The following is a 23,315-nucleotide window of genomic DNA, read 5'->3' on the forward strand; positions in this document are numbered from 1 at the left end:
ATCCAACTATTCTATATATTGGTAAATCCCAAAAATTCAAATATGTTGGTTGTCAATAGATCATCGTGTATGTAACAACCCGACTTGTCATTTTAAGAATTAACGCCTCGTTCAGTGACTTAAGGTCTCGAGCAGTTTCACAATATGTATTATGACCCGCGGGTGTGGTCGAGTTTGAATTACTGAAGATTTGGAATTAAATTAAAAGAACAATCCTTATTTAGAAGTTTAAATGGAAAAAGTTGACTTTTAAACAAGCGACTCCGGAATGGAATTTCGATGATGTCAATAGCTCTGTATGGTGATTATGGACTTAAGGGCGTGTCCGGAAATTTATATGGAGGTCTGTAGAGGAATTAGGCTTGAAATGGTGAAAGATGAATTTTTAAAAAGTTTGACCGGGGGGTTGACTTTTTGATATCGGGGTCAGAATCCAGTTCTAAAACTTTTCATCGCTCTTTTATGTTATTTATGACTTGTGTGCAAAATTTGAGGTCAATCGGAATTGATTTGATACGTTTCGGCGCAAAATATAGAAGTTGGAAGATTTGAAAACTCATAATTCGATTCGATGCGCGATTCGTAATTTCGGCGTTGTTTGGCGTGGTTTGAAGCCTCAACTAAGTTCGTATTATATTTGAGACATGTTGGTATATTTGTTTAAGGTCCCAAGGGCCTCGAGTGGATTTCAGAAGGTAAACGGAATGGATTTCGGACAAAGAGGGTTGCTGGAAATTTCTGTTGAAGAAATTTCGCTAGAAATTTCTGGTGCGTGGAGCCAACTATGGAAGCTTATATCTTACAATTCATAAGGAATTGGAACATTTTCAAATAAGAAAATTGTAGTCGTTTGATTCTAGTTTCCATAAAGTTAAACCATTCATTATTTGGACATTTGTATAAAACATTATGATGGATTGAATGAAGGCTGGTAGAGCAGTTTCGCCAGAAATTTCTGATGCATGGAGCCAATTTTGGAAGCTTATATCTCGCAATTCATAAGGAATCGGAAAACTTTACATGAAAGTTGTAGTCGTTTGATTCTAGTTTTCAGAAAGTTAGACCATTCATCATTTGAACATTTGTACATAAAGTTATGATCGATTGAAGGAAGGCTGGTACAAGCAAGTTCTGGTGGACTTTTAGTGACGGAAAATGGACCTTTAGTGACGGATGAGCAGAAACTTAAGGACCAAAAATGGTCATTTCCTTCATTTCGTTCTGGATTTTTGGAGCACGGTTCTCGGGCGATTTTCACGAAAAAATATTGGGGTAAGTGTTCCTTATCCTATATTGATTATATTTCATGATTCCATACTCATTTACATCATGAATTCATGAATTTATGGAAGAAAAATCTTCCGAAAATGAAAATTTAAGATTTGGAGGTCGAGTTGTTATCGGAATTTGATAAAATTGATAGGGGTGGACTCGTAATTGAATGGGTTGTCGGATTTTATAACTTCACCGGATTCCGAGATGTGGGCCCCACGAGCGAATTTTTGAGTTAATTTTGGATTTTTATTGAAAAATATAGTATTTTTTTATGGAATTGATTCTATAATTTTTGTTGGCTGTATCGAATAATTATGACTAGATTCGAGCGGTCCGGAGGTCAATTCAAGCAAGAAGGCAATTTTGGAATATCGATATAACTTTAAAAAGGTAAGTGTCATGCCTAACCTCGAGTGGGGGAATTACCCCTTAGGCATCGAGTCTTATGTGCCATTTGTGAAATGTGAAAAGCCATGTACGCGAGGTGACGAGTACGTACTCGGGCTTATATGTGCAAATTTTATTGGATTAAAGTCTTAGACATTATTGTGTAGTAAATTGGATAATTGCTGGCATTTATTAAATCATCTAATTGACATACCTAAATCCTTGTTGTTGAATTTATTTTTATATGACAATTTGATGTGATTGTTACTTGAAAATGTATGTAATTTCGTGAGTATTGCTGGCTTGATATTTCTTAAAATTTAATTTCATTATGAATTTTCCCTATGCAAATATTTAATTAAGCAAGTTTAAAAAGAAGTGTTAATATAATTATCTAAATTTGGCCTAATGAAGGTGTTGCCCTATGCTGATTATTTTCTATCTCTGTTGATTATTTTTGAGGTTTTATATACATTGTGTGGAGCCTTGGGCTATTTGTTTTGAAATTAATTGATTTGGTTGTATCTTTGGACTTGTTTGTGGCCATTGGGCAAATTGTGATATGAATTGATTTTGTTATGTTACCGTGATAATTTCTCGTGTAAATTATTGTGTTGTGTGAGCTATTATTTTGAGGATATAAGGGTGGCATTTTACCGTTGATATTATGTGGGTAAAAGGGTGGCGTTTCACTATTGTTGTGTTTGTTGGAATATTGTCTGGGCAGAGCGATAAGGGTGGTTATAGGAGGGATAAGGGTGGCAATAGGAGCGATAATGGTGGGTATTGATATTGTCAGGGCGAAGGGATAAGGGAGGCTATTATAGGAGTGATAAGGGTGGCTATAGGAGAGATAAGGGTGGCTATTGTCAGGGACGATATGTGATGATGTGTTATTGTGGTGTTGATAATTTTCATGTGATATTCTTGTGTTTATTTTTATACCTTGTGCAATTTGTCCTGTTGTTGGTAAATTGATAACAATCTGGTTTATGTTGAAATTGGGAGCCTGTGGCTATTGCCAAGCGGATTATAAAATAAAATGTGGGCACGAGGTGCCGTGAGTAAATAATGAGGATATTGGCACGCAAATTGTCCGTGCAGTTGTGGTATGAAATGAGGGCACAAGGTGCTGTGATTAAATGATAATGATACTTGGCACGTGAATTGTCCGTGCAGTTGTGATATGAAATGAGGGCACGAGGTGCCGGGAAAATATGATAATTTAATTATGGGCACGAAGTGCCGTGGAGATATGAAAAATGGGCTGAGACCCGTATTTACGAAAAATATAAAAATGGGCTGAGACCCTATTTTTATGATTATGAAATGAGGTGTCACATGGTGACTTTTTAATTGAAGAATTATATTCAAAATATTTATTTGGAAGGATTTTTATTTAAAAAGTATTATATGAAAGAATTATATTTGAAAGATATTTATTTGAGGAAATTATATTTGAAGAGATTTATTGAAAGAATTATATTTGAAAGATAATTATTTGAGAAAATTATATTTGAAAGAGAGTTATTTGGAAGAATTATATGTGAAAGACATTTACTTGAAGAATTTGATTTAATTGGGTGTACTTGTATTTATTATTTATTGAGCGATATTAATGGTATTTTGTTGTCTTGTTGTGCATATCAATGGTTGTTTTATGTTGCCTATTAATGGTATTGGTAAATCCCAAAAATTCAAATATGTTGGTTGTCAATAGATCATCGTGTATGTATATATTTATTTGTCATTGAATAATTTTAGGCTAGTAAAAGTTGATATTGATGTGAGAAGTCATTATGTTGAAATAATAATATAATATATTTTTTATAATTTAAATTAAGATTTTACTAAACTTATTTTTATTAGTTATTACTTTATATAGTATTACTTCACACTGTTTCATTTAGATGTGGTAGTTTGAATTGGCATGGAGTTTAAGAACGAAAAAAAAAAGACTTTTAAAACTTGTGGTCCTAAAAGTTTTGTGTAGCCATGATATTTGTGTGGCTATAAGAGTTTCTCATTATGGATAAAATTGATAAAATAAAAAATTTAAAGTTAATTATTTTCAAATATAGAAATATATTTTGGAATGTACTAATAAGAAAAACACTTCATGTAAATTGAAAGGGAAGGAGTATTTATTTTTGAATCATATTATACTTTTATTTATTTGTATTACCGACTATATGTGGGGTTATAATATTTAAACTTATGCCAATATTTATTCATACTATTTTTTTTTAATTTGTAACATTTAGCAGGATCATAATATTATCTGCATATCATGCGGGTACTAATATTAGTCTAGCTTTAAGAGAGTGAGTTGGAGTTGAGATCCCATCAAAACATCTATGATTCTTTTCATTCCACAAGCACCAAAAAAAACTGCTTCACCAACATGCTGTGGCAAGACTCAGTAATTCCAACACGCTATCTATCTCCCAATCCTGAACGTACCTTCTGAATAATACATTCCAGTTGTTCGAACCCACATCAGTTTTTGAGCAATAGAGGTATTCTTATCTTGGGCAATATGGAATAAATTGGGTTATACCTCCATGAGTGGAATATTGTTTAATCATTTATCCTTACAGAAGCTAATGTTCAAACCATTTCTTACAGAAGCTAATGTTCAAACCATTTCTGTCACGTCCCATACTACTCTCTAGACGTAACTGACACCCAGCTAACATCATTTGCTAGGCGAACCATACTTTCATACCTTAGCCATTAATGTGCAATATTTGATTAATTAAATGAGCATCCAAATAATCTAATAATTTATTTACTAACAATTAATATCTCAAAGTACTAAATTGAAACTCTAGGCCAAATCCCACACTAGACCATGGAGCATCTAAGAGAATTACAAAAGACATCATATGAATAAATGATAAAGAGTCTTTTGGCAGCCTCCACGAACAATGTGGCGGCTCACCTCAATAACTGAATCAACTCTAGCGAACTCGCCTTCGTCTTCACCAACAGTATCTGGATAGACATGCAGGTAAGGAGTGAGTTACGTAATCCAGTAAGATCCTCGACTCGCTACTCTGAATACTTCTGGAATAAGTGTTAGAAAATATAAACACACAACGAGCACAAAAATTCTTTCACCATATAATAACTCTATAAGGTCCAAACAATTATTTAACAACATTATATATTTCAGCACAATCTACACTAAGGACTTGTTATAAACGACAGTGTAGAAAATTAACCAAACACCCCAACAAGTCCACGACAGCATACATAACACCCCAAATCTACAACGGCGACATATACAATGCCCCAAATATATCAAGAAGCATACACAATGCTCGAGTGATGTACAAAGGCATACACAATGCCCCAATATCATGGCTCACAGCCGTATCAAACTATCAAATTCAACACCATGGCTCACAACCGTATCAAACTATCAAACTTAACATCATGGCTCACAGCCGTATTACACCATTAAACAACTTATAAATTTTTATTTTTTTTGTATTTTTCATAAAATAATATATTTGCGGCTAGTCTAAGACCACCGATTCTACCAAGCGCACGCTTGTCCCAACACATGGACTAGGCAGAGAAAACACATTTTCAAAACGAATTTTAGAAAAGCAAGCACCAAAGCTTAAAGTCTCACTTACCTCGCTAACGGCAAGTCTCTCAATATTGTGATGTCCAAAACACCAACCAAACGGCATTCAATAGCCTCAATCTATAAAAAAAAAAATATTAATTAACAATGTCAATGCCTAAGTCCAAACCTCGAAGCAAATTGTAAAATTGGTTTAACTCATTCCTCCATGGGTCAGAGATATATATAATTATTTTCTCAGTATAAGTCAACATAGTTATTCAATTAAAACTAGTCTTTAAGACTGAAACTTCTTAATTCTAATGTCCAAGTAAATTCTTCCCGTATCCTTGGCATTCAGAATATCATCTAACTTAAATTGCTTGAGTTAGTTCAATAACTATCCCTCCATTCCATCAATAACACCATTCAAAATCCTAATTTCTCTTTAAAGCTTCAAACTTACTTATGATAGCTTCTCATAATTTCACCACTAAATAACAAAATAAGTTATCAACTCTATCTAAATCATAGTTTAATCTCATCATGCCAACCAAAACACTTCATCTTAAATCATAAAGTCGAAACTGATAACTAAACAACATAAGAAATAAATTTAATACCTTATCCTTAATTCCCTCCGGCAATGATTCACTTAGCAAAAAAAAAATATATATATATATATATATAGCAAAAATCCTTATCACCGACGCTTCAAATTCTATAGCTCCTTTGTAGCCTTTTCTAGTTAGGATTCTAAAACCAAAAGTTCGCCCATTTGATCTCCTTAAGGAACGTAATAGTAACAGAAGGTGGGCTTGGCCCACTTTTTTTATTTTTTATTTTATAAAATCAACCAAAGTCACTTTCCAATGATCCCATTCCAACATTTGCACACTGCTTCAGCACATCTTCACTTAGTAAAGAGAATTGCAACGATTAAACATCAAACACAGAAAATACAACCATATCATGTAAACCAGCAGCAAGAAAGTACACTAGTATTTCAGAAAAGAAGCGAATTCATTAGTTACCTGAAGTTGTTCAAGCTTTTTTTTTCCTTTTTTAACTTAGATTTGAAGGTTAAAATTCATTTCCAAATTACAATAATAACAACAACTACGCCTCTGTCCCAAACAAGTTGGGTAGGAGGTATAAATCCTGATTTCTTTCTTTAAGCTCAACTCATATCATCATCATTACCAATATAAAATAAACGTGAAAGTAAAAGAATAAGATATATATTAGTAAAAATATTTCAGATGATCAAGTATGCTCAGAGATACGTTGCAGCGACCTAAAGCCAAAAGCATATATTTGTCTAAAATAGTATAGTCTATGTACGAATGGCAGAATTATTTTCAAATCATTTAAATTATTTCCAGTTACGCCTACTACGACAAGAGTGGGTTGCTATGGTTGTGAGCACCCTCCACTTCCAACCAAGAGGTTGTGAGTTCGAGTTACCCCAAGAGTAAGGTGGAGAGTTCTTGGAGGAAGGGAGCCGAGGATCTATCGGAAACAGCCTCTCTACCCCAGGGTAGGGGTAAGGTCTACGTACACACTACCCTCCCCAGACCCTACTAGTGGAATTATACTGGGTGGTTGTTGTTTTACCCCTACAACGATAAAATTTTAGGGAAAAATTAAAAACAAACCTGAGGATGATATCACCAGCTACCTTGCTCTTAGCTTTACTGAGAGAGACATAGAAGCAGAGGCCTAAAGCATCAAAGGAAAGAATAAAGTGGTAGGAGCAATATCCGGTACCTTTCTCGACAAAATGGTAACAAGCAACTACTTGCATAGTTTCAAGCATATGGCGTTGATATTGAGTAATTGCTGCACTATTACACACCTTCTTTGTGTTTAAAATCCAATTGGATAGATGCTTCCTACATCCAAGAAACATGAAATTAAGTGTAAATATACACATGAACACGAGAATTCTCAAGATTTCGAGGCTAACCTTGATTTTCTCCTTTCGGGTACCCAATATTTGCTAAAAATCTAAGAGGATTCTCCTGATCCAATCAAAATCATGCAAGCTAGTTGGGGCTATGAGAGATGCTGGTCTCATTTTCCCATGCCATCTTTCTCTTTTTCTTTCTATTTCTCTTTCTCTTTCTTGAAGCATCGTCCATCTTCTTTGATAGGCTATCACAAACTCTAATCAGCTCAACATTCTGAGATTCATGTTCCTTCTGAACTACCATTGTTACTTGATCCATCTCTAGAGCTTTATTCTCATACCCCAAATGTAGTCCCCTCTCTGTTGTGATGTTATTCTCAACAAATGCCAGCGAACCAGAACTGCATGATGGCTCTAGTTGTTCAATTACCATAGAACAACCAATTTCAGTTGTCACTGCATTATCGTTTTGCGGAACTGGATGGAGTTTGGGACTTTGTCTCACACGTTGCTTCCTTCTCCATCTCCTAACTTTATTCTCATACTCCAGGCGAATTCCCCAACATGCTTCCGCTTCTGAGGATACCTCAAATAGGCAATAATCATTTAGGATCTTCCCTTCTTTATCGTCAGAAGTGCGCCACAATGCTTTAAATGGTATGTAGTACCACAAGACAGAAGGAAAGTTAAGGCAACTTTGGTGGATGTGAAAATTCAAGGAATGTTTTCTTTCAGGCTCAGATTTGCAGACCAATGTAGCTATTAGATCAACTCTACATCTATCAGAATAGAAACATATCGAAAAACCCAGGAATTTATGGGTATACCAGGATGGATTCAGACAAATTGAGATCTTTGATTGATTTATAAACTGATAATCGAACGACTCTGGTATTCTGACTTCAGGGAAAGTAATGCAAAAGTAGCTCCTCTGGTGAAAGTCACACTGCAACAGAAGATCATTATTAGTATAGATCAATTAATTGACATTCATAGGTGAGGGAGAGGCAAAAACCTGGATATATGTCCTGAGAAAATGCTGTAGGAACTTCAACACATTAACTTGGTTAGTTGTGACAATTCCGCATTCGGTTCTTTCATGACCATACCATGATATACAGATGTCATGCAGCCTAACACACTTAAATACTATATCTCTGATGCTCTTCGTGGCTAAATGATAATCTGCATATAACTCCTTTAAATTTGGGGGTAGTTCAAGTTCATTAAGATTCTGACAGAATCGCACATCCAGGGATTTCAGGCTTACGAGTTTGTTGATGCTTTTGGGTAAACAAGAAATACTGCTTCCTCTTAAATTCAACTCTTCCAGAGAGTGCAAAGATCCAAGATCCTCAGGAAGTCCACCCAATATGTTGAAATTACCAAGATGAAGTTGTGTCAAGGAGGAAAAAGCTAATAGTTGATGTGAAACAAAACCTGACGAATGCTGCACTTGTCGTACAGCATTCGAGAATTGTAACATCTCCAGATTGTGAAGCTTGGTGATGGAGGGAGGTGGTTGGGAGATTGCAGTATCACTTGCATCAAGTTCTTTTAACCGTTGAAGATCACCAAATTTTTCTGGAAGCTTCTCTAACTTTTTGCAGCCTTTGAGAACAAGTTCTTCAAGCTTCTTCAAATTACAGAGGCTGTTGGGCAGACTTACAAGATCTTCACATCCTTTCAGATTGAGATATTCGAGGTTGCTCAGATTCCCAATGGATGAAGGCAGTTCTCTTATCCCGGTAGAATCCAGATTGAGAAATTCGAGGTTGCTCAGATCCCCAATGGATGAAGGCAGTTCTCTTGTCCCTGTAATTTTTATGGTCAGTTCTTTCAAGGAATGCATATCTCCATTGATTTCTGGAAATGTATCTAATTTTGGGCAATTAGATATCTTGAGTCGTCTAAGGGACTTCATCTGAATAGAGTTTGGAAGCTTCTTTAAATTCTCACAGTCTTCTAAAACTAACTCAATAAGCTTCTTTTGAACTATAACAGATAGGGAGAGCTCTACCAATCTAGAACAATGGTATATATAAAGTTCCTCCAATTGCTCTGATTCAAAAAGGCTGTTTGGCATTGCTAGTTTCCTGCCATCTGAAATCTTCAGAAATCTAAGAATTTGAATGCTAGTGTCTGGAATACGTTCAAGATCTTCACAATCTCTCAAATGTAATTTGCTTAGACCACTGAGAGAAGGGGGTAAGCTTCTTATCCATGGGGATTCCACATAGAGTTCTGATAAGTGCTGCATATTTCCACAGAATTTTGGAAATTTTCTTAAACTTGTGCATTCACGAAGGTTGAGAGTCTCAAGAGATTCCATGGAAACAAATTTTGGAAGCTTCTTAAGTTTTTTACAACCCCGCAAATCCAATTCTTTAAGCATTCTGCAATGTCCAAGAGATGGATGGACCTCTTCCAAATTCATACACTCACGCAAACTTAGTGTCTCCAAGTTTGGCATATCACCAAAATTAGGGCTCTTTGTTAACCTGAGGCTCTTGGTTAGATCCAAATGCTTCAACTTGTTCAATCTCTGGAATATAAAACATAATGTTTCTGTGAGCTTAAGTAGTAATAATAGAAATATTGCGATTGTATTTTGTGGAGGGAAAACAAAAGGAGAGAGGGAGAAGAGAAGGTTGTTACAGAATTGACGGAAAATGCAAGCTAATTAAAACGGAAAAGTTTCGTTTTCAGAATGGTCATTAAAGTAAGTAGACTGGACGAGAAAAACAAATTAAACAGTAGCTAATGCGGAAAATGGAAATGAGTTTTCAGTTTTGTTTTTGAGATACGTAATTGTCTTAACATCTAAATAAATATTTCTTCTCTTTTAATTTAAGAATGAAAATAAAACCTTTTTTAATATCATAGATCCTTTTTAGATTTTGCTTTTTAAAATATTGAAAATCAAATATTTATAGGGCTTACGTCGTGAAGGAGTACCCCGGCGCTAACACTTCAACCCCGGGGCATACATGTCATCTTTAGAGAAGTGATAAATTAAATTATACAAGGGAAAAACTAAAGTTTTTAAACCATTGGCTCTGATACCAGTTGTTAGATTAAAACGGCCCAAAGATACTCTTAAGTCTCAACATGGCATGATATTGTCCGCTTTGGGTCAAGCCCGTATGATTTTACCAAAAGACCTCACACCATTAAGAGTATCTAACTCCTTATAAGTAGCTTATTTTTCTTTTCTACTTTCCATGTAAGACTTTGTTCATACTCCCAACAAGTTTATATTCAAGATGTTGTACAATTATAAAAATTTGTTCATAATTATTTGAAATTGTGAAATCCAAATATTAAAGAAACTTCAAATGAAAATAGTTTTTGTACTATTTTTTGTGATAAAGTACTTCATTTTAAGTTATTTATAACCTCGTTCCCACAGAAAGCAAATATAGCTATATTTGTGCGGTTTTTAACGGTTCCATCCTTTAGTCATATTATGGTGTCTATATTCTTTTTTGCTTTTTTATTTTATGACGCCCAACAATTATTGTTTGATCATATTCAGAAGGAATTCAACATCTGTTCTTCCCGTTGACTTAATATTTCTCTTCAACCATTGAAAGAATGCAATATTCAGTATTATTATAAGAAAGCGAAAGAGGAAGGCGGTAAAGGGTGGGGAGCTCTTCTTAAGAAGATGCACAATTTAGGACGCTGTTATTTTGCCAAAACTCAGTTTTAATCAATATTCAGTTTGATGTTTCACTCACCAGCTTTTGACCTCTCCTTTGGTGTCAATGTTTGTTATGTTATTGGAATGTTTTGTGAGAATACAACTACGGACTACAAGAAAATTTGAGAAAGGAGTACAAATTTGGGATTGGGTTTGCTGGAGTTCAATTGGGGAGCAAAATGGGAGATAAATGGAGAGGGAATTTAAGGATTTGGATTAAAAACCCAAAAGTCCATACATTTAATGTGGTGGCATGTCTTGCCATATGTATTTTGGAGAAGTCAAATGTAGGTATTTTGGAAAAAGATTTACATGCAGTGGCGCCATGTGTACTCAAGGGGAATCAATCGACAATCCTTCGATAGAAAATATCACTTTGTAGCTAAGTAAAGCTTTCATTTTTATGTATATACACTATATATTGACGGCTTATATTATTTTTCTGATTTGTGTTGTTGTCACAGATTCTATTGTCTATTTTCGTCTTTTTGAGCTGAGGGTCTCTCGGAAACAGTGTCTCCATCCCTCCGGGAAAGAGAGAAGGTCTGTGTACATTCTACCCTCCCCAGACCCTACTTGTGTGATTTTACTAGGTTGTTGTTATTGTTACACTATATATTGACAGAAGAGAAGTCTTGGAGCAACAGTAAAGTTGTCTCTGTGTGACCTATAGGTCACTGATTCGAGCTGTGGAAGCAGCCACTAATGCTTGCATTAGAGTATGCTATCTATATCACACCACTTGGAGTGTGACCATTCCCCGGACCCTGCATGAACGCGGAATGTCTTGTGCACCGGGCTGCCCTTTTACACTATATATTGACACCATTTGGCTTCTTCGTGAGTTTACTTCTTTATATTTTGATTCCCCTTATTAAAAATCTTGATTCCGCCACTAACTACATGATTGTAGTAGGTTAGCAAAACTCATATATATATATATATATATAATATTTCTTCACTTTTGAAGGTTCATAAATATGATTGTTTAGTGAATATGAATTATAGAAACAAGTATATAGCATGTTTAGGTCCTTTTGATTACAACAAACCTAATATAGTCCCGCAAGTTGGGTCTGAGGTGGGTATTGTGTACGCAAACCTTACCCCTACCTTGAAAATAGAGAGGTTGTTTCCAACATACCGTCGGCTCAAGGAAAGATGAAAAGAAAGCAGTAGTAACAAGCAGTAACAAGAACAAGATAATAGGAAAATGAAGCAAAAGGAACAACATGTAGTAATAGAAATCTAACAATAATAGAATACAAAACTAATACCACTACTAATGGCATTGGAAAGAAACATTCTCGACTACCTACTAGCGCTCTACCTTAATTCTCGACATCCATATCTTCATGACAAGGGTCATGTACTCGGTAAGCTAAAGCAACGTTATATCCTGCCTAATCACCTCTCCCCAATACTCTTTTGGCATACCTCTAACTCTTCTCAGACCCACCAAGACCAACCTCTCACACTTCCTTAGTGGGGCATCTGTACTTCTCCTTTTCACATGCTTAAACCATCTAAGCCTCACTTCCTGCATCTTGTCCTCCATCGGGACCACTCCAACCTTGGCCTGAATATCTTCATTCCTAATCTTATCAATCCTGATATACACGCACATCCATCTCTGCAACTTTTATCTTTTGCACATGGAAGTTCTTGACTGCATTCTGCCCCATACAACATAGTCGGTCTAACAACCACGTTGTAGAACATATTTTTAAGTTTAGGTGGCACATTCTTATCTACTCACATAAAACACCGGATGCGAGCCTCCATTCACCTATCCCGCTCCAATACGGTGTGTAACATCCTCGTCAATCTCTAAATTTTCTTGGATAATAGACCCAAGGTGCTTGAAACTATCTCTCTTACGGATGACTTGTTTATCAAGCCTCACGACCACGTCCACTTCATTGGTTTTGTTACTAAACTTGCACTCCAAGTATTCTGTCTTGGTCCTACTCAACTTGAAACCTTTAAACTCCAGGGTCTGTCTTCAAACCACCAGCCTCGCATTAATACCGCTTCACGTCTTGTCAATCCGTACAATATCATCTGCAAATAACATACACCATGGCACCTCCCCTTGAATGTGGCGTGTTAGTGTGTCCATCACCAAGGCAAATAAAAATGGGTTAAGAGCTGACCCATGGTGTAACCCCATCACAACTAGAAAGTGGTTTGAGGACACCCCCCCCCCCCGGCACACATCTTCACCCGAGTTTTAGCTCCCTCGTACATGTCCTTAATCACCTTAATATAAGCAACATGCATACCTCTAGCCTCCAAACATCTCCGTAAAATCTCCCTCGGAACTTTATCGTATGCTTTCTCTAGGTCAATGCACACCATATGCAATTTCTACTTCCTCTCCCTATATTGCTCAACCAACCTCCTTACAAGGTGAATAGCTTCCGTGGTCGAACGTCCTAACATGCATGATTCACGGTAGATTTAATTATTATATTTGCTCCTACAAAAAAAGTTTCTTCAACCATCTTTGATATACAATTTATTTAACTCAAAACAGGACATACATCGATTTGTTAAAGTTTAGATTGTGATTCGTGAATGTCACCATAGTTCGATTCCACCTAAATATTTAGAAGATTTAATTGGGGGGAAAAGATGGAAATATGAGTTGTTGGAGTGAAAGGGAAAGATAATAGGTGTGATTTTGGATGAATTTTGTACACTGGACCTGTAAGTTTAAGTTTCCACTTTTCAAGTGAGTGATTACCAAACATATTGATGTTAATTGTGTATATCAAAACATTTATCGCATTTGCATTTAAATCGTGGAGTGATCAATTTATGTGCATTAAACCTAGCAAACAAAAAAATGGAATTTTGTTGTATTGGAGAGAGAGAGAGAGAGGCGCAAGTATACCTTTGATATTGGCCAAAGTTCGACAAGCCGACTGTTATATAATCTAAGCCCCACGAGGTGTGATGGTTCAAACTGCTGCGGCAATGAACTTGAAGGATAGAACGGCCATTGAATCCACCGCAGGCTAGAAGGAAGACAAGTGACAGTGCTTTCCGAGCAAAAAATTTTATTATCAACTATTAATACCTGTAAGCTTTGCATCCTCTTGAATACCTTGTTATGATTTATATTTTCATCTTCAAAATTGTAACCTTTTGGGATCTTTAGGCTTTCCACCTTTTTAGTTTTCTGTAAAGAAAGAAACATATATCTATTTGTCAAGGAATCATTAAAAAAAAAAGCAGAAAAAACTCAACAGAACAAAGTCACAATATTATCAGATTACAAAACTATCAATTTTGTTCAAATATCCCTTACCAACTTTCCAGCAAAAAGGTCATGAACCTCCTCATGAAGCCATATTCTGCTGTTTGTGTGCTCTTCCTTGAGGACATTTTCACCCATTCCTCTAATCAAACTATGCATATTAAATATGTAGCTGTAGCCATCTCTACTGATGGATAAGAGAGATTTTTCAATGAGACGGCTTATTCCTATCAAGTGATGAATACCACAACTTTTAAGTATTCGTTCCACATAATATCTTTGTTCATGATTGTACAAGCATGCGATATCCAAAAATATTCTCATCTCATCTTTATTTAATCCATCAAGACCAATCTTAAGTTTTCCTAAAATGTCATCATTAGGGATTTTCTTCAGTCTATCAATTATATCTCTCCATTGCTCTTTGTTTCGTCCACAAAAAGAAGGACCCAAAACTTCAAGAGCTAAAGGGAGCCCATCAGCATACTTCACCACTTCCCTTGAAAGCTCTTCAAAATCTCTCTCTGGAGATTTTCTCTTGAAAGCATGCAGGCAAAACAGTTCAAGAGCATCATTCTCAGATAATAGTAGGACTTCATACACTTTATTCTCCCCTACATGAGCGATTATCAGGTGCTTGTCTCTCGTGGTAATCAAAACTCTACTACCCCTGCCAAACCACTCTGTCTCTCCAACTAAAACTTTTAGTTGATTTAGATGGTTTACATCATCAAGAATGACCAAAACTTTCTTCCAGCGAAGCTGATTCCTTATAATTATGGCACCTTCGCGTTCACTAGTTATAGGTATCTTTTTCCCCAATAGCTTACGGATGAGAGCTTGTTGTATCCATGTAAGACCCTTTTTCTGGTACATTTCTCCAACATCACCAAGAAAACAATCAGCATCAAATAGATGACGATATCTCTCATATATGATACTTACAATTTCTGTCTTGCCAATACCGCTCATCCCCCATATTCCAATGGAACGAACATCATTTGATTCCATATCCCATAATGAAATTATTTTCTCAATTTGAGGTTCCACACCCACTAAGCTTCCGGATGACGGTGGGATAGCTTGAAGTGACTTTGGTAATATGTAATCAACTACCTTATTGATGCAATCAACCTCATCCCTACACATTACGATGCAAAGAGACACTACGTAAATTAAACAGAAGTTAACATAGTGTTTTAATAGACTGTTCTCTAAAATAAATGACCACAATAATGCTACAGGATAGCTTATATCAACTACTCTTGTTAATTATAATGTTATATCTCTAAAAATCTACTCTAGAAATAATTGTAAGCCTTATCTAGATAAATCAGAAAAATATCTTCCATCAATTATATATTCCTGATTGCATAATTTTACTGTTTTACCTATCTAAGTCCAATAATCAACTAAACATTTTCAAAATATTGCAGAACAAAATGACGATATTATAAGACAAATCTGGAGAATCTTAAGAAAATCATGACATCTTCCAATGATGCCGATATACCATACCGTCGGTACATTATTAAAAAAGCACATGCTCAACGTCTGTTCATTAAATTTGTTTTTTAATTATAAATACAAGTAAACCGACTACATGTCTCTGCTTCCTAGATCGGATCTTCTTTTCTTTTTAGGCAAAATACACAGATGATACTTGTTTGGAAATGTAACTTAACTTATAGTTTGGTCCTATTTCCTCATGTAAAACAAGAAAGCAGAACAGAAAAAGAAAAAGAAAGCATACTTATAATTTTTTAGATCATGTCCTGATAATTTTCCAGCCTCCGCAAATGCATCCCTCCATCTTTGAACCTTCTCCATATCATCTTTGTATTTTCCCTCATGTTGGGAAAATGACTCAGCAAATGGTGGATTTTGATGGCGTACATCAGACGGACTCACATCATAAAAGATTGGAATCACAGTCTGCTCCAATTCATTTTGACACTTTATGATGTGTGCAAGTTCCTCTAAGCACCATCTTGAGGATGCATAGCTTTTTGAAAATATCACGACCGCAAATCTGGAGTCTTCTATGGCTTTCAAAAGTTCATCAGAAATTGGTTTTCCCGTTTCCAGACGCTCATCATCTTTAAAAACATCAATTCCTCTTTGTTTCAAAGCATTATAGAGATGACTCACAAAGTTTTTACGTGTATCTTCACCTCTAAAGCTCAAAAAGACATCATACTTCCAATCTTTGGAAGGAGAAGCATAAGACATTGTTGAAGAATATTGCTAAAGATCAACTAACAGTAAATTATCAGCTTTTGGTATATGGTGAGAAAACTGACACAATTGGGTTGTTGAGGTGCTTAATAATTAAGGAGAAATAGTTGAAGCCTAAGAGGCAAATCAGTTCTCATCTATGTGAATGCAGAATTTGGTCTTCCAATCTGTCATAAAATTGAACCCTGCCTTTATTTCATTATTGTGAGAAGTTAAAGAGTGAAATAGGGAAGACGACGACCTGACTTGGCCAAAAATGAAAAAAGCCAAAGTACGAAGAAAACATATGAAAAGTCAATCAAGACAAATTCCCTATTAGAATTAATTTTACTTTTAATTGCAATTAAAATATAAAATTTGAGACTGAGATAGTACAAGTTTTACATAAACCACAGTAGTTACAAAGTTGTCGTAAAGAAAATGAATAACATCCGGAGGTTAGGTGGTAATACATGTTAGCACCTAATATGTCTAAGTAGAGAGTATGTGGGCACTAGCTTGTAAATAGAGCGCTGTATAAATATAATATCTAAGTACTACTGTATATTTTAGGCATTGATACATTTTTAAGAATTCATCTTGTTTTAAGCCGTTAGACTTGTCATTAAGCTTCTTGATAGTATTGTTAATGTTAATGATATCTGAGTTGTTGTCACATTTTAAGTCAATTTCTGGTATGAAGTCTTCTTATCATTCCATATTTGTACTTATATACATTTTTTCCACACGTTAATTTACACTGCTTTATAAAATTAGGCCGAGGTAGTATGTTCCATCACTGTCTCTGTGACATTATTGTGAAGGGGTCCAACTCCTAAGAAGGTCCCAGGCAACTATTTGTTGTCCACTTTCTTTTGTTTTTTACTTGATTGAACCTCAAATGGCATGGACCAAACTTACGCGGAATCATGATTTGAAGTTTATGGTTTCAGTATTCTAGTCTTCTTAAATTACTGGGTTCTAAACTACTACTTTGAATATATTAAATAAATTTTTTAAGACAAATACAGAGTTTGGACGAAAGTTATTGGGTTCAATCGAACTCGTAACTTGATCTCCGGCTCTGCCCCTGGACCAAGGCCGACCTCACAGTTCTTATCTTTGTGCTTTAAACATGGTCTTTCTTTGTTTGTGGCAAATTGAACACATCATTACTACGTAAAAACTATCTTATGAGTGTCAAATTTACATTTATTGATAGCTCACACAATTGGTCACTCGGTGCTTAATAATTGTAATAGGTTTATTTTGAAAATTATTTTTGTCAAAAGTGTTTTTCAAAAAAAAAAAAAAAAAATTGTGTTTGGCTAATTAATTTGAAAAGTATTTTTGAGCGGTAATTAGTGTTTTGACCAAACTTCTAAAAACTAAAAAATGTTTTAAATGTATTTTTTTCAAAATTACTTTTCGAAGAAGTGCTTTTGAGAGAAGCTACTTTTTTGAAAAAGAAATGTTTCTGCTTCTAACAAAAAAGAATTGTTTTTCCTTTTAAATTTAACTTTACAGTAGAAAAAAAAAACGGCTATAAGACTTTTATACCTTTTTCACTATTCATAATCTTTATGGGAAACTTCTTATGACCTTCCTGTTTCATGTCATAAAATAGTAGTCCAACTTTTTCACTGATGTAGTGAGAAATTAAAGAGTGAAACAAAGAAGAACGCCTGCAAAAGGAGCAGTGGTGAAAAGGAGGGAAAAAAAGTAAAGTTGAAAAGAGAAAACAAAAGGCAAAAAATTACTAAAAGGGAAGCAAAAGTAAAGAAAATGATGCTCAAATCTCGCTACCCAGATGTTTACACGCAGAAAACTCAACAAAATTGGTGCTTAGATCAATTAAAGAGTGATAAAAAGTTAAAACTTCACCTTTTTCACCATAGTTAATAGGTGGTAAAAACTGAAAGCAAGTTGTGGGGTTGGAGCTGCATTTGGTCAAGGATCAAGTAGCAAAAGAGGTGGCACCGTCGCCGGCGCCGGCGGAGGAAGCTATCCCAAAATCTTCTCTGATCTCCATTCACTCCTATCATATCGCCGGACTTCACCTTCTCCGATGGAAAATACAACAATTTCTCAGAGGTTAAGAGGTGAGCAAGAGAAAGGGCAAGGGTATAAGTGTTTTGGTTAAATTTTGTTAACGTGGCTATCACTGGTACTAACCAGATTAATTAATTTTTAATAGTATTCCGTTAGTGAATAAAGGCATTTGTCTGCCCCTTTAAGGACGAATGATCTCAATATTAACAGATGACAAAAGTGGAGAATTTTTTTATTTTTTATTTTATTTTATTTTTTTATATATGTGATGTTCCGCCGGCTTGCACGTAGCTAAATTATTTATAGACAAATTTGGATATTTTCAATGTGATTTTAAATTCTTCCAAAAAAAATTAATAAAATACGTACTTATAAACTACTAATATAAAAGGTACGTCTTACTATTTTACATTTAAATTTGCTTATGTGATGGAGGGGCATATATGTTTTGATTAGTATTTAGTAGGTTAGCAAACTACTTATTGAGATTTATCGAAAGCTTGAGTTATGATAATATCTAATAATTTCTTGTATTTTGTGAGTGAAGTTTCAAATTCCCAATCTAATTTTAACTGTCTGTTAAATTTTCAGGGCTCAGCAAACGTGATATGCATCAGCGCTCTTTATTATCTTATAATTAATAAATATATAATAATTATATATCATAAATTATTTTAATATGGATTCAGGTTGATCTAAATTTAATATTCATTTTCCACCAACACATGGTGGATCAACTCTCATTCCTACATTGTAATTTTTATGCATTATGACTAGATCGTGTGACCAGTACATAATTCGAGAACTTGTTGCTATATCTCTGCTAGGAATATATAGCATTTCCATCAATAAAACTTATAGAAGATTACAGTATGTAGTTCTCACGATCATTTTATCACATTCATATCCTTACAATTTGTTTATCTAAATTTTGAGTTTATCATTATGTTCTTGTCTCAAAGGCAAATTACATAATAAATCTATCAGTAAACACAATTTATATAATAATATTTAATGATCTTCCTCATCCCATGCTTCATTTATTATAGTTTAATGGAATTCATAGTATTATCAAGCTTCTTATTCAAATAATCCGTTTCGAAATGACATGAGAAAGTAATTAGAAATAAATAAAAAAGACCATATGATTATACTTACTAATTATTATAGTAAGAAGAGAACAAAGCAAAGAGCTAGTAAATCTTATCGTTGAGTTGCTTTCAAGACAGCTGTTTAAGCACTAAATCTAATTCCAAATATAAAATAATAGCTGCATTCTAAATGTGCTTTTTCCCTTGTTATTTTACTATTGTTGAATAAATTATAGAATTCATCAGTGGAACCCTAATTAGTAACCGCGGAAACGTGTGGGGGCCGATTAATCTTCAGTCCTTCGCTTTTCTCTCTTTTTTCTTCTAAGTGAGAAAGATTATGTTTTTTGTGTTCACAACAAGCCATTATTTCAAAATACAATATCATTCTATAGTCCTATCATTACCTAATAAAGGCAAATATTCCTCCATACTTAATTATAACACGCGAAAATAAACACACTTAACTCTTAAGTAATATATATATTCTTACTTTAATTTCTAACCGATAAAATTGAATTGATTGATTTGGTCTACTTTCTGTTTTATATATTTGTGATTCACAAGAAATTAATCTCTTCAATCTCCACATGATCTCCTAAAATGTGTATCTGTATATGGTAAAATATGATATGTTAAATGGCTGCATAAGAGAGTGGCACGTGGAGCCGAAGGCAGAGAATATGTTAAAACCAAAGACAATCGTTCCATTTACCACCAGAAGGAATGACGTTCATAAAGACGCAATAGATGTCTGCCACCCGGTAGCATTTAATAGAGAATATTCCATAGCATTTAGTACACATCCCGTTACAAAGGATTTTTCATTTATGTTCATCGTTACACACTCTTCAATGGCATTTTCACTCATAATTGACATTAAAGAAGGTCATGATCCTAGGACATTATTCCCTATGTGCAGCTATAAATAGTGAGCTCAGTATCATTATGAAGGATACGAATTTTCTGGCAAACTTACGCTATAATCTACTCAAAGCTCTATACAATTTTATCTTCTTGTTTTTCGATTTCATTACTATTGTGCCCGGAAACTCTGCTCCCGGATTTACTGTTTCAGCTATTTCATCTTCATATCAAGGCTAAGTATTACATATTGCTTCAATTCTTGTATTATTTCAGAATCGAATTATTTCACTTATCTAAAAATCACGTATAAATTTAATTGTACCTTTTTACGGGTAAAAAATATCGTTTTCCTCATTCACCTTTGTGCGAAAAATCAAATTCTGCATTAACTTTAATTTGGACTATGTATATACTTATCTTCTTATATCAATGTAACGACTCGGCCGATTGTTTTGAGAGTAATAGCCTCGATCCCCTATTTACTGCTTCTCCCATATCTATTTATACTATTGTGACTTGCCGGGAGGTTTTGTTTTGGTTTCGGAGTATTTTGGGACACTTAGTCCCTAAATTGAGGTTTAAGCCTTAGGATTTGGACCATAGTCGGAACTGTGTGAAGACGACTCCAGAATGGAACTCCGTCAATTTTGTTAGCTCCGTTAGGTGATTTTGGATTTAGGAGCGTATCCGGATTGTATTTTGGAGGTCCGTAGCTCATTTAGGCTTGAAATGGCGAAAGTCGCATTTTTGGAGTTTTGGGCCGGTAGTGGAATTTTTGAGATCGGGGTCGGATTCCGATTCCGGAAGTTGGAGTAGGTCCGTAATATTGAATATGACTTGTGTGCAAAATTTGGGGTCAATCGGACGTGGTTTAGTTGGTTTCGGCATCGGTTGTCGAATTTAGAAGTTTCAAGTTCTTTAAGTTTGAATCAGAGGATGATTTGTGATTTTAGCGTTGTTTGATGTGGTTTGAGGGCTCGACTAAGTTCGTATGGTATTTTAGGACTTGTTGGTATGTTTGGTTGAGGTCCCGGGGGCCTAGGGTGTGTTTCGGATGCTCAACGGGTCATTTTTGGACTTAGGGAGTTGGCAGATTTTCTGGTGTTATTGCAGACATTTTTCTTTATCGCGATCGCGTAGGTCATCTGAGAGGTCCGCTAAAATTTCTCTTCGCGTTCGCGAAGATGAAGACGCGATCGCGTAAGGTTATCAGGCAGTGCACCGCAAACACGTGGGCCAGGCCGCGTACGCGAAGAAGAAGTGAGGCAGCAGTGGAGTTTGAGTGTTACTCTTCGCGGTTGCATGAGGATAATTATGATCGGGTAGGTGTGAGCAGCTAGTGCATCGCGTTCGCATGAGGTGTTACGCATTCGCGTGAAGTAAATTTCTGAGGAAGCGAAGTTGTTCTTCGCGATCGTAAGTATTTTTTCGCGATCGCGATTAAGGAATCACTGGGCAGTGCTTAAACATTCCAAAAATTGGGGTTTTGCCATTTTATCAAAAACTTGAGTTGGGAGCTCGGATTTGGACGAGATTTTGAGGGAGTTTCAGAGATATCGATTGGGTAATAATTATACACTCCATTTTGGTTATGTTCCGCTAATCTATCATTAATATCCTTTTTAATTTCGGATTTTGGGGTTGAAATTGGGAGAAAAATGGAAGAACTTCTTCAATAAAGATTTCGAGTTTTGAAAGAGGATTTGTGGTCGGATTTGAGTAATTTTTATAATTTTTATAAGTTAAACTCGTGAGTGAGTGGGTCTTCATATTTTATGACTTTATCCGATTCTGAGACGTGGGCCCCACAGACAATTTTTGAGTTAATTTCAAAATTTTTGTTAAAATGATTATTTCATTAATTAGACGAGTCTATTGTGGTTGTATTTATGATATGTAATTACTTTTTGCTAGATTTGGGCCATTCGGAGCCGGATATTCGTGGGAAAGGTATTGTGATCGATTGATTGAACTTGGTTCGAGGTAAGTGGCTTGCCTAACTTTATGTAGGGGAAATCGCCTTAAGATTTGGAACTATTGTGATATGTGAGCGTCATGTACGTAAGGTGACGAGTACGTACACGGACTAGTTGTGGAAAATCCCGATTTTCTTACTAAGCAGCAACATGTTTTCCTTTTATCTTGAGTTATATCATTTTAATGAGTATTAATCTATTTTCATTCTTAACTGAGTTATTCCAATATGTGTAGCTATCCTGTTTAGTTTAATACAACATGTTTACGTGTCTTAATTGCTTATGTGAACTCTGTACAATATGCTTAATGAATTTCCTACTTCTTCCTTGACTGGTACTTAGTCTAAATCGTGAGACTTCGTGATGTAGTTGTATTTCTATTGTTGCGCTGCATATTTACTTTGGGACTACGGAACGGTATTTCGGGAGATCCCCTTGTACTGCATATTTACTTTGGGACTACGGAACGGTATTCCGGGAGATCCCCCTGTAATGCATATTTACTTTGGGACTACGTAACGGTATTCTGGGAGATCCCTCTGTCTTGCATATTTACTTTGGGACTACGGAACGATATTCCAGGAGATCCCCCTGCACATATACATTTGGGACTATGAGACGGTATCTCAGGAGATCCCCTGTTGTATTTTCTGTGTATTGAGCTGTTATCTTCTATAAATTCATTCTTGTTAAATTTCAGTCTTTATTTTACTGCGATATTTCATTTTTACCTTGCTGTATTATCATATTCCAGTAGGGCCCGAACCTGACCTCGTCACTACTCTACCGAGGTTAGGCTTGGCACTTACTGGGTACCGATTGTGGTGTACTCATGTTAGTATTCTGCACATATTTTGTGTGCAGATCCAGGTACTTCTTATCAGCCCCGCTACTAGCTGAGAGTGCTTGCTGCTGTACGGAGACTTCAAGGTATATCTTCCGCGTCCGCAGACCTCGGAGTCCCCCTCTATTCCCTCCTATGTCATTTAC

General features: G+C 35.4%; 1 protein-coding gene across 3 annotated transcripts; it reads right to left on the bottom strand.

Moving 5' to 3' along the window:
* Positions 1-4,391: 4,391 nt before the first annotated feature.
* Positions 4,392-18,813, bottom strand: LOC104095176 (TMV resistance protein N-like). 3 transcript variants are annotated; one of them, XM_009601229.4, is made up of 9 exons: positions 18,224-18,813; positions 15,876-16,527; positions 14,174-15,263; positions 13,757-14,044; positions 8,167-9,696; positions 7,209-8,097; positions 7,010-7,134; positions 5,310-5,380; positions 4,392-4,659 (listed from the first exon to the last, which is right to left on the bottom strand). In XM_009601229.4, the coding sequence occupies exons 2-6, from the start codon at positions 16,352-16,354 to the stop codon at positions 7,288-7,290; spliced, it is 4,197 nt and encodes a 1,398-aa protein (XP_009599524.2). In that variant the 5' UTR covers positions 16,355-16,527; positions 18,224-18,813; the 3' UTR covers positions 4,392-4,659; positions 5,310-5,380; positions 7,010-7,134; positions 7,209-7,287. The 3 variants fall into 3 exon arrangements, with proteins under 3 accessions (XP_009599524.2, XP_009599525.2, XP_009599526.2); XM_009601230.4 differs by lacking the exon at positions 18,224-18,813 and having other exon boundaries at positions 6,898-7,134; positions 15,876-17,983; XM_009601231.4 differs by lacking the exons at positions 5,310-5,380; positions 18,224-18,813 and having other exon boundaries at positions 15,876-17,983.
* Positions 18,814-23,315: the final 4,502 nt, after the last annotated feature.

Source organism: Nicotiana tomentosiformis, chromosome 12 (genome assembly GCF_000390325.3).
Source record: "Nicotiana tomentosiformis chromosome 12, ASM39032v3, whole genome shotgun sequence".
Taxonomy (NCBI): Eukaryota; Viridiplantae; Streptophyta; class Magnoliopsida; order Solanales; family Solanaceae; genus Nicotiana; species Nicotiana tomentosiformis.